The 12,200-nt window shown below is 43.5% G+C and overlaps 1 protein-coding gene across 8 annotated transcripts in view; it reads right to left on the reverse strand.

The window, feature by feature from the left end:
* The window catches only part of MUC13 (mucin 13, cell surface associated), a 39,405-nt gene extending 27,480 nt beyond the window's left edge, over positions 1–11,925 (reverse strand). For all 8 annotated transcript variants that reach the window (XM_043525598.1, XM_037913048.2, XM_043525593.1 and 5 more), the window contains exons 1-4: positions 11,785–11,925; positions 5,781–5,816; positions 4,261–4,296; positions 1,230–1,259 (exon numbers count right to left, since the gene is read on the reverse strand). In XM_043525598.1, the coding sequence (XP_043381533.1) occupies positions 1,230–1,259; positions 4,261–4,296; positions 5,781–5,816; positions 11,785–11,842 (160 nt within the window). In that variant the 5' untranslated portion in view covers positions 11,843–11,925. The remainder of the gene's footprint in view (positions 1–1,229; positions 1,260–4,260; positions 4,297–5,780; positions 5,817–11,784) is intronic.
* Positions 11,926–12,200: the final 275 nt, after the last annotated feature.

Genomic DNA, 12,200 nt, shown 5'->3' on the forward strand with positions numbered 1-12,200 from the left:
CCCGGTTTGCCCTCGGCGTCCTATTGGATAGATCATTGACGTACTGCAACCACTTGAAGACAGCAGCCAAAGTTAGTACTCAGAATAACTTGCTCAGAAAACTGGCCGGCTCAGCCTGGGGTGCAAGCAGCCAGACACTTAGAACATCAGTCCTTGCCCTGTGCGATTCAACAGCAGAGGACTGTGCTCCTGTCTGGTGTTGCTCGTCTCACAGGAGGCTGGTGATGTAGAGCTTAACAAAGCTATACACATTATTACCGGTTCTTTACGTGCAACTCTGTTGCCGTGGCTGCCAATACTTAGTAACAAAGCATATTCGCTGTGAGGGAGCTTCCATCATGCTGCTGGCCAAGATCCCTGAGAACAGCAACTTGCCTCTGTACTCAGACCTCTTCCACCACCCTCCAGTTGGCCTGTCTTCTAGCTGCCCTTTATGGTCTCTTCTGCCATATGACGATGGAATTCGCTTGGTGTGACGAGTGGTCAGCAACAACCACCATCAATCACATTCTCGTCACCAACTGAACCATCCGTCCACCAGGTTTTCACTTGCCATGGCACCTGTGGTCATCCCTGACCTGGTTCCAAACAGGACAGAGCAATTGTGTGGCTAATCTCTTTAAATGGGGTTTTTCTAATGACCCACTACGTAGATGTGGTCAACTTCAGACTATGTCACATATCCTTGACTATTGCCTGCTGACTTATTTCTACGGGGGCTACTGGCTCTTCACCAGGCTGATGACAATACGATCAAATGGCTGGGCACACTGCGCTTACGCTGATGATGATGATCAGAGGGGGAAAATATAATATTTTCTTCAGTTCTTGTTTTGGTTTGTTTGTTCACTTGGGACTGCACTTTGTATACAGTCATTTTCGCTGTTTCGCTGGGATAACCAGTAAATGCATCAGTTTCCCCCCCTTTGTTTTTGTGTGGGTCTTTCACAGCAATGGGGGAGAGAAAACATCTAAGAAAATGTGACTGTAAAACCATAAAAACTGTCAGGGGATTCAGGGGCAGGTGTACTTGAAACTATATTTAATGTATATTTGAAGTTGACTATCCATTACGTAGCCAATACCCTTCTAATATCACCAGCTATTGATGTTAGCTTAGCACAGTTACATTACTGTCACTATTGTTTCTTATCCACTATTAGCTTTTAAAGCAGTGAATTTCCGCATAGTGATTTTAAATTTCAGATTGAGTGGTTCTTTCTGCTTACCTGTTGCGTCTGGGGTAAGTGTGGTAGTGTCTATAAAAGATAAAACGTCTTCAAATGTAAATCACAGAAGAACAGTCTGGCAATTATGTATTGACATGAGCTCTGATTCTTACTCAGGCAAATCACCCTGGGGAATGGGGGGTGCTGGTATGTGAAAAATGCCGGTTAACTAAGAGGGAGGGAGTTTGGGTGTGGGAGGAGGTGTGGCGTTGGGGTGCGGAATGGGGTGCAGGTTCTGGGAGAAAGTTTGGGTAAGAGAAGGGGTGCAGCACAGGAGGTTGGGGCACGGGATGGGTGGGGGCACAGGTTCTGGGAGGGAGTTTGGGTGCGGAAGGGGCTGCGGGGCTGGAGGTTGGGGCATGGGATGGGGTGTGGGTTCTGGGAGGGAGTGCAGGGTCGGGGCGCGGGATGTGGGCTCTGGGAGGGAGTTTAGGTGTGGGAGGGAGCTTTGGGTGCCGGATCCAGGGGGCGCTCACCTCGGGCAGCTCCCTGCAAGCGGCAACCTGTCCCAGCTGCTCCTAGGTGGAGGCCTGGCAAGCAGCTCTGCGCACTTCCCCTGTCCCACCCCGAGCACTGGCTCCCCAGCTCCCATGAGCCGGGAACTGCAGCCAATGGGAGCTGCAGGTGGAGGCAGTGAGTATCTCCCGCATCTGGCACCCCGCACCCGCTCCTGTGCCCCAAGCTCCCTCCTCCACCCAAACTCCCTCCCACAGCCTGCACTCCACACCCCCCTCATGCCCCAACCCCCTGCCAGCCCCGCGGCAACCCAACTATAAACCGGACTTTCAATGAAGATCAGAAATGCCAGTTTATAGAGCTTTCCAGTTGGTGAAGTGCTGGATAAAACAGCTTTTACTGTGTGTGTGTGTGTGTGTGTGTGTGTGTGTGTGTGTGTGTGCATGCACGTGCACACACACACACACAATCTATAAAACACTACATAAAAATGTTAAGGTACAAAAGTCAAGCACTGAAAAGTTAGGAAATTCCACAATTAAGGTTGCCTATGCAACCTTAATTTAGCCCCCTGGAGCATATGCATTACAAGACAGTTTTTAATTGCATGATCACATACTATTTTTTCCACAAGACCCCTGCCTCACTCAGTGCACAGGATGGATGGTGCTCACTGCACAGATGGCTGTTACTATTACTTTTAATACTGAGAGTGTGGCCCGGGTGATATTTCCTGCACAATATTCAATCCCTGCTTTGAATACAGAATTATTAATTTCCTCATGGGCATCTCTATGGCACTCATCACTGTTATATCTGAGTGCTTCACAAACTCTAAAGACCTTACCTTCACATCACTCCTGCAGAGTAGGGACGTATTATTATCCCATTTTACCAATGGGGAACTGAGGCACAAGGAGATTAAGGCCAAAAGTGTCAAAAGTGTCCACTAATGTTGAGTGCTCAGCTTCAGACACCAAGGGCCTGATTTTTCATAAGAACATAAGAGCATAAGGACGGCCATACTGGGTCAGACCAAAGGTCCATCTAGCCCAATATCCTGTCTTCCGACAGTGGCCAACGCCATGTGCCCCAAAGGGAATGAACAGAACAGGTAATCACCAAGTGATCCATCCCCTGTCGCTCATTCTCAGCTTCTGGCAAACTGAGGCTAGGGACACCTTCCCTGCCCATCTTGGCTAATAGCCATTGATGGACCTCTCCTCCATGAATTCATCGAGTTCTTTTTTTAACCCTGTTACAGTCTTGGCCTTCACAACATCCTGCAACATCATTTCAGAGTGCTTGGCTGTTTTATACCACTTGATATTCTCAATGCACAGCTCCCATTCACTTCAGTTGCCATTTTATGAGCAGGTGAGTGCATTTCTGCAAATGTGACCTATAAAATACGGCACACACAGTTAGCAGACACCCAGTAAAAAAAATGTGGTTTAAGGGACTTGACCAGCATCACCTGAGAACTCTGTGGCAGAGGCAGGGATAGAATTCGATTCTCCAGGAGGCTAATTCAACCATTTTAACGACAAGACCATCCTTTCTAATGAGGCCCAAAAAGGCCTGTAAACAAATGTGGGTCCCACAGCCAACAGCCCCATTCACGACACAGTCTTGATATTAAGTGCATGTGGTGGACCTGCTCTGGGAATGTGAGGCCAGGGTCTTGTGGAAAAAATATTAGTGATCATGTAACAAAGACTGTATTGTGATGCACATGCACAAGAGGGCCACATCATAAACCTGTTAGCTGCAGTAGCTACAAGATGGTAATAACAGAGAGATTGGAGGAAAAACCTGTTTTTCTTTCTTTAGTCAGTTTGTTTCCTTTTTCATTTGACAACACTTTGTGACTAGTCTGTCAGTGTTTCCCCTGTAGAGCCAGGCAATTCTATGTATGGGTGTCCCACTGCTAGAGGGTGATGGAAAGAGAGGACCTGAAGCTTCTTTTAAACACCTTTTATGAACTGACTGGGAGCTGCCCAAGGCAAATGCCGCCCGGCTGGAGCCTGCACCCTGAACCTCCTGCCCCAGGTCAGAATGCCCTCCCGCACCCCAAACCCCTGCCCAAGGTTGGAACCCCCTTCTGCACCCCTTCCTCTCAGAGCCTGTACCTCAACCCCCTGTCCCAGCCCTGAGCCGCCTCCTGGAGTCTGCACCCCCTCCTGCACCCCAGCTCCCTACCCCAGCCCAATGAAAGTTAGGAAGGGTGGGGGAGAGTGAGCGATGGAGGGAGGGGAATGGAGTCAGTGCAGGCGTGGCTTCACGGAAGCCGGGGGGGCAGAGGTTTTTGGTTTTGTGCTATTAGAGTGTAGAGTTTTTGTATGTATGATAGGTTTCAGAGTAGCAGCCGTGTTAGTCTGTATTCGCAAAAAGAAAAGGAGTACTTGTGACACCTTAGAGACTAACCAATTTATTTGAGCATAAGTTGCATCCGATGAAGTGAGCTGTAGCTCACGAAAGCTTATGCCCAAATAAATTGGTAAGTCTCTAAGGTGCCACAAGTCCTCCTTTTCTTGTGTGTATGATGTCACTTCCATTCCATTCAACCTCTTACCTGTAGAAGATGCAGATTGTGTAGCAGAGGTATCTCCTGTAAAAGAATGAACATCTTACAATGCAAACCTCAGACAATTATTTTTCAACAACCTAGTTTTCTACAACTACCCATCCAAATCAAACTGATTTTTTAAAGGAAATTGTATCTACTTAAAAATCTCTCTTCTATCCGGAAACTTATTCGCTGCTGCATCTGCAAAATGGCAATAACAGAGAGATTGGAGGAAAAAACTGTTTTTCCTCTATTTAGTCAGTTTCTTGCCTTTTTCATTTGACAACACCTTGTGATTAGTCTGTGTTATTGGGGGCAGGGGTTCTGGGGGGCAGTCAGGAAGGAGGGGGCAGTGGATGGGGTGGTGGGGGGCAGTCAGGGGCAGGGATTCCAGGGGCAGTTGGGAACAGGAAGCGGGGGGGAGGGTCCTGAGTGGGGACCTCAGGGAAAAGGGGGGGGTTGGATGGGGCAGGAGTCCGGGGGGGGGCGTCAAGGGGCGAGAAGCAAGGGGGAGCAGAGGCACAGCCTGGCACAGCCTCCCCTAACCAGCCCTCCATACCATTTCTGAAACCCGATGTGGCCCTCAGGCCAAAAAGTTTGCCCACCCCTGGATTAGAGGAAAAAACCCTATTTTTCTCTGTGTAGTCAGTTTCTTTACTTTGGGCAGTTGATAACACTTTGTGCCTAGCCTGTGGCAGTGGTTCCCCTGTAGAGTCAGACAATCAGTTCCACCCCCATTCTTTGTATGGGTGGCCCACTGCTAGACGTGACGAAAATGGAGGACTTGAAAGCTTCCTTTAAACACCCATTATAAACTGACTAATTTTGAAATTGACATCAGCTGCTCTGTAGGGTCTTCACAATTAAATCATCATCATTCTCAGTTATATTTTACAATTCTTTTCTGTAGCAAAATATTTTTGATTATGATTTTAAGATTCATACTTATCAATCAGTTCCATTCCTCCCGCTTACCTATTCACCATTATATCATCAGTAGTTGCACGTGTTATTTACAGTTATTTTTCAACACCCAAGTTTTCTAGCTCCACATGTTTAAATAAAACTCTGGATTTTTAAACTTCCATCTACTTAAAACCTGCTTCTATCCAAAAAAACTTGCTACGTGCTTTATTTGCAGAATGGCTTTGACAGAGAGATTTGAGGGGAAAAAACTATTTTTCTCTGTGTAGTCAGTTTCTTTACTTTGGGCAGTTGATAACACTTTGTGCCTAGCCTGTGGCAGTGGTTCCCCTGTAGAGTCAGACAATCAGTTCCACCCCCATTTCTTTGTATGGATCTCCCACTCCCTAGGCGGTGACGAAAATGGAGGACCTGAAAGCTTCCTTTAAACACCTTTTATAAACTGACTAAATTTTAAATTGATGTCAGCTACTCCGTTGAGTCTTCACAATTAAATCATCATCATTCTCAGTTATATTTTACAATTATTTTCTGTAGCAAAATATTTTTCATTGTGATTTTAAGATTCATACTTATCAATCAGTTTGATTCCTCCCGCTTACCTGCCGCAGTTATGGGTGTCTGGGTAGTGCTACTTTCTGTAAAATAAGAAACAAATCTTTAAATGCAAACCACACTATGACATCTTAGTAAATATATATAGACATCAGACCTGACCCTAACTCAGAGAACTGCCATGAAGGTTTTAACTTCCTTGCAAATGGAAGATGTGCTGTTCTTGACCGTTTGTTATGGTAATGTCCCAAATATTAACATATACACTGAATGTTATCAGGTTATACTCCTGGGGGCATTCTGCACTAAAAATTGAAAAATTCTGCACCCAAAAATTAAAAATTCTGTGCACAATATTTAAAAATTCTGCAAATTTTGTTTGACAAAATAACACTACGTAAACCAACCTGTAGGAGTTGCAGTTGATGAACAAATGAAAACAAATAGCCACATCACTAGAATATTAGGATAAGATATATTTATTGAAACCACCAGGGGGCATCAGAGGAACAAACCCTGGGATTGTCAGTGCCATGTGTTCAGCAGCAGCCTCCTTGGAGTTGCAGCTGATGAACTAAAGAAAACAAATATTCACACCACTACAACAGCTGACATCGGCTCTGATCATAACTCGGGCAAGTAGCGCGTGGGAGTTTTAACTTCCTAGAAATTGGGAGATGTAATGTTCTAGCCCAATTATTATGCTCAGGCTCCAAAAGGTAACAAGCATTGGTAGGACAAATTTATCTAAATCCTAAGGGGATATCCGTGGTGTCACCATCTGTGACCTTCAGAACCAAGGGTGAAATTCACCAGCTACTCCACAATTTTATGAATACAACCAATAAATATATTATTTATTAATCATTACTATTTGTCTACATCATATTTGTGCTTGTAAGTCCCAGAGTGAGCAATCTCTACTGTGCCTCCTCAATTTCAAAACCCAACTTGACAATCTGATTAAAACATAATTTATATATAGCCCTCAGGTCTGATCCTTACTCAGGGAAAAATCACCTGTGGGAATTTTAACTTCTGAGCAATGGGACATGTGATTTCCTTAACTGTTTGTTATGGTAAAGTTAACTTTTAACATAAATATATCTATGATTTGATATAACATGAATCAAAACCATCATTGGGACCCAGAGAGAAAAACCTAGATCATGAAGCACTCACAGAGAAGTTCACCAGCTATTTGCTGGATCTTCACCTTTGGGGTTGTAAGTTAATTGGGGTCGGATGGTCTTTTTGTTCCATCCGTACAGCGCCTAGCACTGTAGGATCATGGTCCATGATAGGGGCTCCAAAATCTACCACAACACAAATAATTAGATAAATCAATGTTACCAACAGATTGAGTGTTATTTATTATCAATAATTATTTTTCTACAGCATCATATTTGTTCCTCCTTCCTTTAAGCCTCGTAGTATAGGCAGGGCAGGTAGCACCTCTTCTGATTAAAGTTGCTAAACACTTCTATTATAGGATCTTGTTTTCAACTGCTTGTAACTTTGCCAAACTTCAACTGTTTGGGCTGAAATTTTCCATGCTGGGTAACTGCCTCAGGCTGAATTCTTGTGGACAGGAGCCAGGGACTGGGATCAGAAATGGGACTGGCTGAATAAAAAGACTGGGACAAAGAACCAGAGGCCTGGGGAGGTGATTGGACAAGGACTCCAGGGGAGGATTCTGGGACCTGAAGCTTCCTTTAAATGTATTTTATAAATTAACTAAATTTCAAATTGACAGTATCTCTTTAATATTATCAGCTGGTCTGTTGGTTCTACACAATTAAATCATCTTTGGCATTATTTACACTTTTTCAAAAGAAAAATATTTGTGACAGGTGATTTTAATGCTTATCAATAGGGGTGGCAGAATTCATTTTTTTAAAAATAATTTTGATATATAATATAGATGTTTATTTTTAAGCTTTTTAACATTTTGGATCATTTAAGTTTTCACAGGTCAGGGAAGTAATGGGGCGGGTGTCAAGAAAGCTTTTAATGACAGCAGGTGGTAAGATTAAATAAGTAAAAATTTTATAAACCATAAAAACACACTTATCATTATGTATCAAAATATATGAAGTAAATATTCTTATATTAAACTCTAAGAAGGTCTCAAGTAGCATTTTTTTTCTTTGCTTATCTGAACATTTCAACTAGTATAAAAGGAAATATTTTTTCTGGTTTGTCTATTTACGGTGAAATTGAGGTTTACCAACATTTAGCAATAAAAATGTAATCCTTCCAAGCCTACTAATCAGTTAATTCCATTCCTCCTGCTTTTCTGATCCTAACTCAGATAAATAGCTCATGAAAGTAAATTTCCTTGAAAATGGGAGATGTGATGTTCTTGTCCATTTGTTATGTTAATGTCCCAAATATTAACATGTAAATTAAACGTTATCACAAGTTGCAATAATATATATTTATTGAAACCACTAGGGGACATCAGTGGGAACAAATCCTGAGATTGTTGTCAGTGTTAACATCTAAAGTAAATGTAACTGTAGACTGAAATAACAGAGTTCTCTAAATTACCAGATCTTGTGTGGGAAGAAAATATGGTACTATCAGCACCATTACCTTCCATTTCTTCTGCTTAACTCTTGGAGCTGGGGAAGGTGTGGGTAGAAAGAAGTTTTATAAAAGAGTAAAGAACTCCTAAAATGGAAACCTCACTACAACAATCTGGTAAAGATATACTGAGCAAGGGACAGACTCGGCCCAGATTGAAGCTAAGGACAAAACTTCTGTAAGAACAGGCTTTTCTTTTGAAATTACCATGGAATGAACTTGTCCCCGTACTTGATTAACATTACAAATGCTAACATGTAAACTACAGATTAACACATATTTTAAAGAATCATATTCTAGTTCCCGTTTGAATTTGAGGAAGATTGACTTAGGTCTTATCCTGTTCCTGCTGAAGCCACCAGCAAAACTCTCCTTGACTTCAGTGGGATCAGGCCCATGGTACATTTTATTTAAAAAATGGTCCTGGTCTGAAAAGTGACTAATGAATAATAACACCTTTTCACTCAGCAGCTCCTGTGTCTCTGTTTGGACAGCAAACCATGAAACACCTAAATCAGTAGTTCCTGTTGGAAGTCTGCTGTATGTTCCTGTTGCAGGGGCAAAACCTGACTCTAGTTTTATCTGTGCAGCTCTGCCTTGTGTGAGCAAAACAACCCTTAAACAAACAAACAACCTTATTGTTTTTTCAGACCCAGACGTGAGTTTGCAGTGCTGAGTTGGGAATGGCAGTTTTCAGTTGTAAACTGACCACATTTGGTAAGGAGCCACTGAGTTACAATAAACATGGTACCCTATTATGCTATTTGTACAGTCAGGTTTTGGAGTAGAATTTCACTAGAGAATTTCAGCCCTTTTAGGTGTCCTTCTTAACTGTTGAATTTGATGAAAATGTGGTATTGTTTGGGTCTAGAAAAAAGGAAAATAAATCTTAATAGGCATGCTGGTAAATATATTATACTGACATAGGCCCAGATTCTGATCTGAGTTCAACAGATTCTGGTGAAAATTGTTCCCCATTAGTCACTGTAGTATCCACACTCACTTTCACCCCAATGTTCTAATTTCAAAGCCATGCACGTAGGTTGCCAGTGAAAGTGAGCTAGTGTGGGGTCCCATCTGGGATACAGGAGACCACTATGCCTGCTCCAAAGAAGCCCTGGACTGGGATCCTTTCATAAGCTGAGTACATCCTAGCAGCAGTTGCAGCCTAGAAATGAAGCCAGTTTGCAGCTTCTGGGGACAAGCGATAAACAGGAGAGGAGTCTGGACCATGGGTAAGGCTCAACTGGAAGGGGAGGAGAGGGACCTGACCCTTTTCCCTCCCCCACTCTCTGCCTGGAAATTAGGAAGAGACATGGTGGGGGAGCTGCTGGGACTGCTTGGGAACTCCCACTGGAGAGAAAGCAGGCGGTGACCACACCCCAAACTGAAGAGGGAGGTAGGAAGTGGTCCTGGGAAGGCTGGTCAGATGCACCAGGAAGAGGTGACTGAGACATTCCTTGTCTCTCCCCTTTGGGCCCTGGGTCCCCCTACTTTCCCCTCTTCTCCCTCTCCCCTGTCTGTCTGGGAGAGCTCTGGGGCACCAGGGAATTGATGAGCCATGGTTGGCCATTGGTCCTGTTGGCCTCTGATTGAAACCTGCTACAGGAGGCTTAATATAGATTTTGTCAACAAGATAGCCCGTACTAGTGAGTTTCAGTCCCTTATTTTAATGAGCAGCCATCTGATTTCAACAGCAACAGAATTAGATTAGATTTGAGGTTTGTTGGCTTAATTCCCAAAGAACAGGTGCTTTGCATTCTGTACAAGATTCACTTACATACGTATTAACCTTAACCTGAGGGAAGGCCATACCCCTGTGTTATCAGCACCAGCTACTGCAGACAAAGATTTCCATTAAACCTCGTCTACACTCCACAAGGGTGGAGGAGGTTTTACATATTTAAAGGTAAATTTAAGGCTCAAGCACAATGCCAAATGGACACCCATGGAGACTGAAATTATGCATTTAGCCACAGAACTGGTGCAGAACAGACAACAGCTTCCCACTGCCTTCCCTGCATGCCTGTCAATCAGCTCCTCCTCGTCCCTCCTAGTGCCTCCTGTCCGCTGCGACTCAGCTGTTCAGCGGCATGCAGGAGGTGCTTGGGCGGAGGAGGAGTGAGGGCAGGGCGTGCTCGGGGGAGGGGTTGGAACGGGGCAGGGGGCAGAGTGGGGGTGGGAAGAGGCAGGGCTGGGGTGGGGACTTGGGGGAAGGGAGGGAGTGGGGGCGGGGCCTGGGGCAGAGCAGGGAGTGAGCACCCCCTGGCAACTCATAAAGATGGCGCCTATGCATGAGGTATTGCTGCCCTGAAACAACTCAAAAGGATTTTCATTTAAAAATTAAAGATTTGGGCACAAGCACAGCTGTTCCCATGTCTCCATGCTTATAATATATATTTATAGGTCATTGGACTGTACGCTATTCGTGTTCGTACAGTGCCTAATACATTGTGAGTGCAACTGGAAATTATAATAATACCACCTAACTCTTATGCAGCACTTTCCAGCAGCAGATCTCAAAGCAATTTGTGATGGCATTGGAAGAAATGAATGTGTCACAATGACTGGTTTATCTAATGCATTGTGTGTGTATCACCATAGTCACTGAGATTGTGTCCTCCCCTCACATTGCTCTAAAGCAACGAAGACCTTCAGACAGCTGCCATCCAAGCACCTGCTCTTTCCCACCCCTCCCTTTTCTCCTATGTTAAAAGAAAAATCAGGAAGGAAGGAGTTAAGGCTGATCCCCTGTCTCATGTTTATATCAGTGGCAATGCTCCAGTCAAATAAAGTAAGTTAAAGATTGACTCTCAGCTTTCACTTCGCAGATTCTTGGCTTTTGTTGATTTGATACTTAATTAGATGTAACCCTGGATATCAGATACATATCCCTGGCCCCTTATCATTTATTGTGTACCCAATTCCAAGCCTTCAAACTCAACGGAAAACTCCCATTGACTTCAACGGGGCAGGATGAAATCCTGGGTGAATCAGATGGTGTGGAGCTCTTTTTTGTGAAGAGTATTCTTTCAGGGATTAAGTGTTTTGCTGAAATAAGGGACACCTATAGCACTCCGTTCTCCTGGAGCTGAAGTTGAATAGTTACTTATTTACTAATGAAAATAGCCCTGCTTCTTATCTTTTCTAATGAAGGGTTAATCTCTGTGTCCAGTACATAGGTCATACAAACAGATTGATGCACTAAATTAATTTAATCACAAACAACAATGTTTTTGTCTGGGTCTGTGAATGGGTAAAACTTGGTTTCAGTTAAATTTTTCCACCCCTTAATTAATCAGAAACTAGAAGTGCTAAAATGTAACCATTCTTCTGCTGAATATTGCATTCTTTTAGGAACCATCTTAGTAAATGCACCACTAGGAGAATGTTATCCATTCCCTGTGTAGATGAATTGGGTTGTTATTTAAAAGTCCCAGAATAGAAGATAGCGTTTCTTACCTGACTTGGCACAGGAAGCAAAGCTAAGCAGAAGGACGAGAGATACGTAGCCTTTCATTTTTGAGGCTGCTCTCAGGCAATCCTACGAGGAAGTGGTTTCTCTCCTTATGTCTGCTCATTTAAGATTGTTCTAACGGGTACAGAGTTCAACCTCTAACTGACGTCAGAATTGCAAATGGCAGCAAATGGATGATGTTAATTTGTTTTAGCTTCCTCTTTAGACTTTGAGACAGACTGATGCTAGCTTGCTTAATACCAACAATTAACTTGCTGTAAACTGACGGCACTTTAAGCCTCAGCTCATAATTGCATTAGTCATATAAGCAAACGATTCTTTCCATATGCTCAGTGGGATACAAATTCTAGGCCAAGACATACAAAAAAGTAAAAGGTAACAGAAAACAGCTGGCGTTTGG

The sequence above is a fragment of the Chelonia mydas genome, chromosome 11 (assembly GCF_015237465.2).
Source record: "Chelonia mydas isolate rCheMyd1 chromosome 11, rCheMyd1.pri.v2, whole genome shotgun sequence".
Classification (NCBI taxonomy): domain Eukaryota; kingdom Metazoa; phylum Chordata; order Testudines; family Cheloniidae; genus Chelonia; species Chelonia mydas.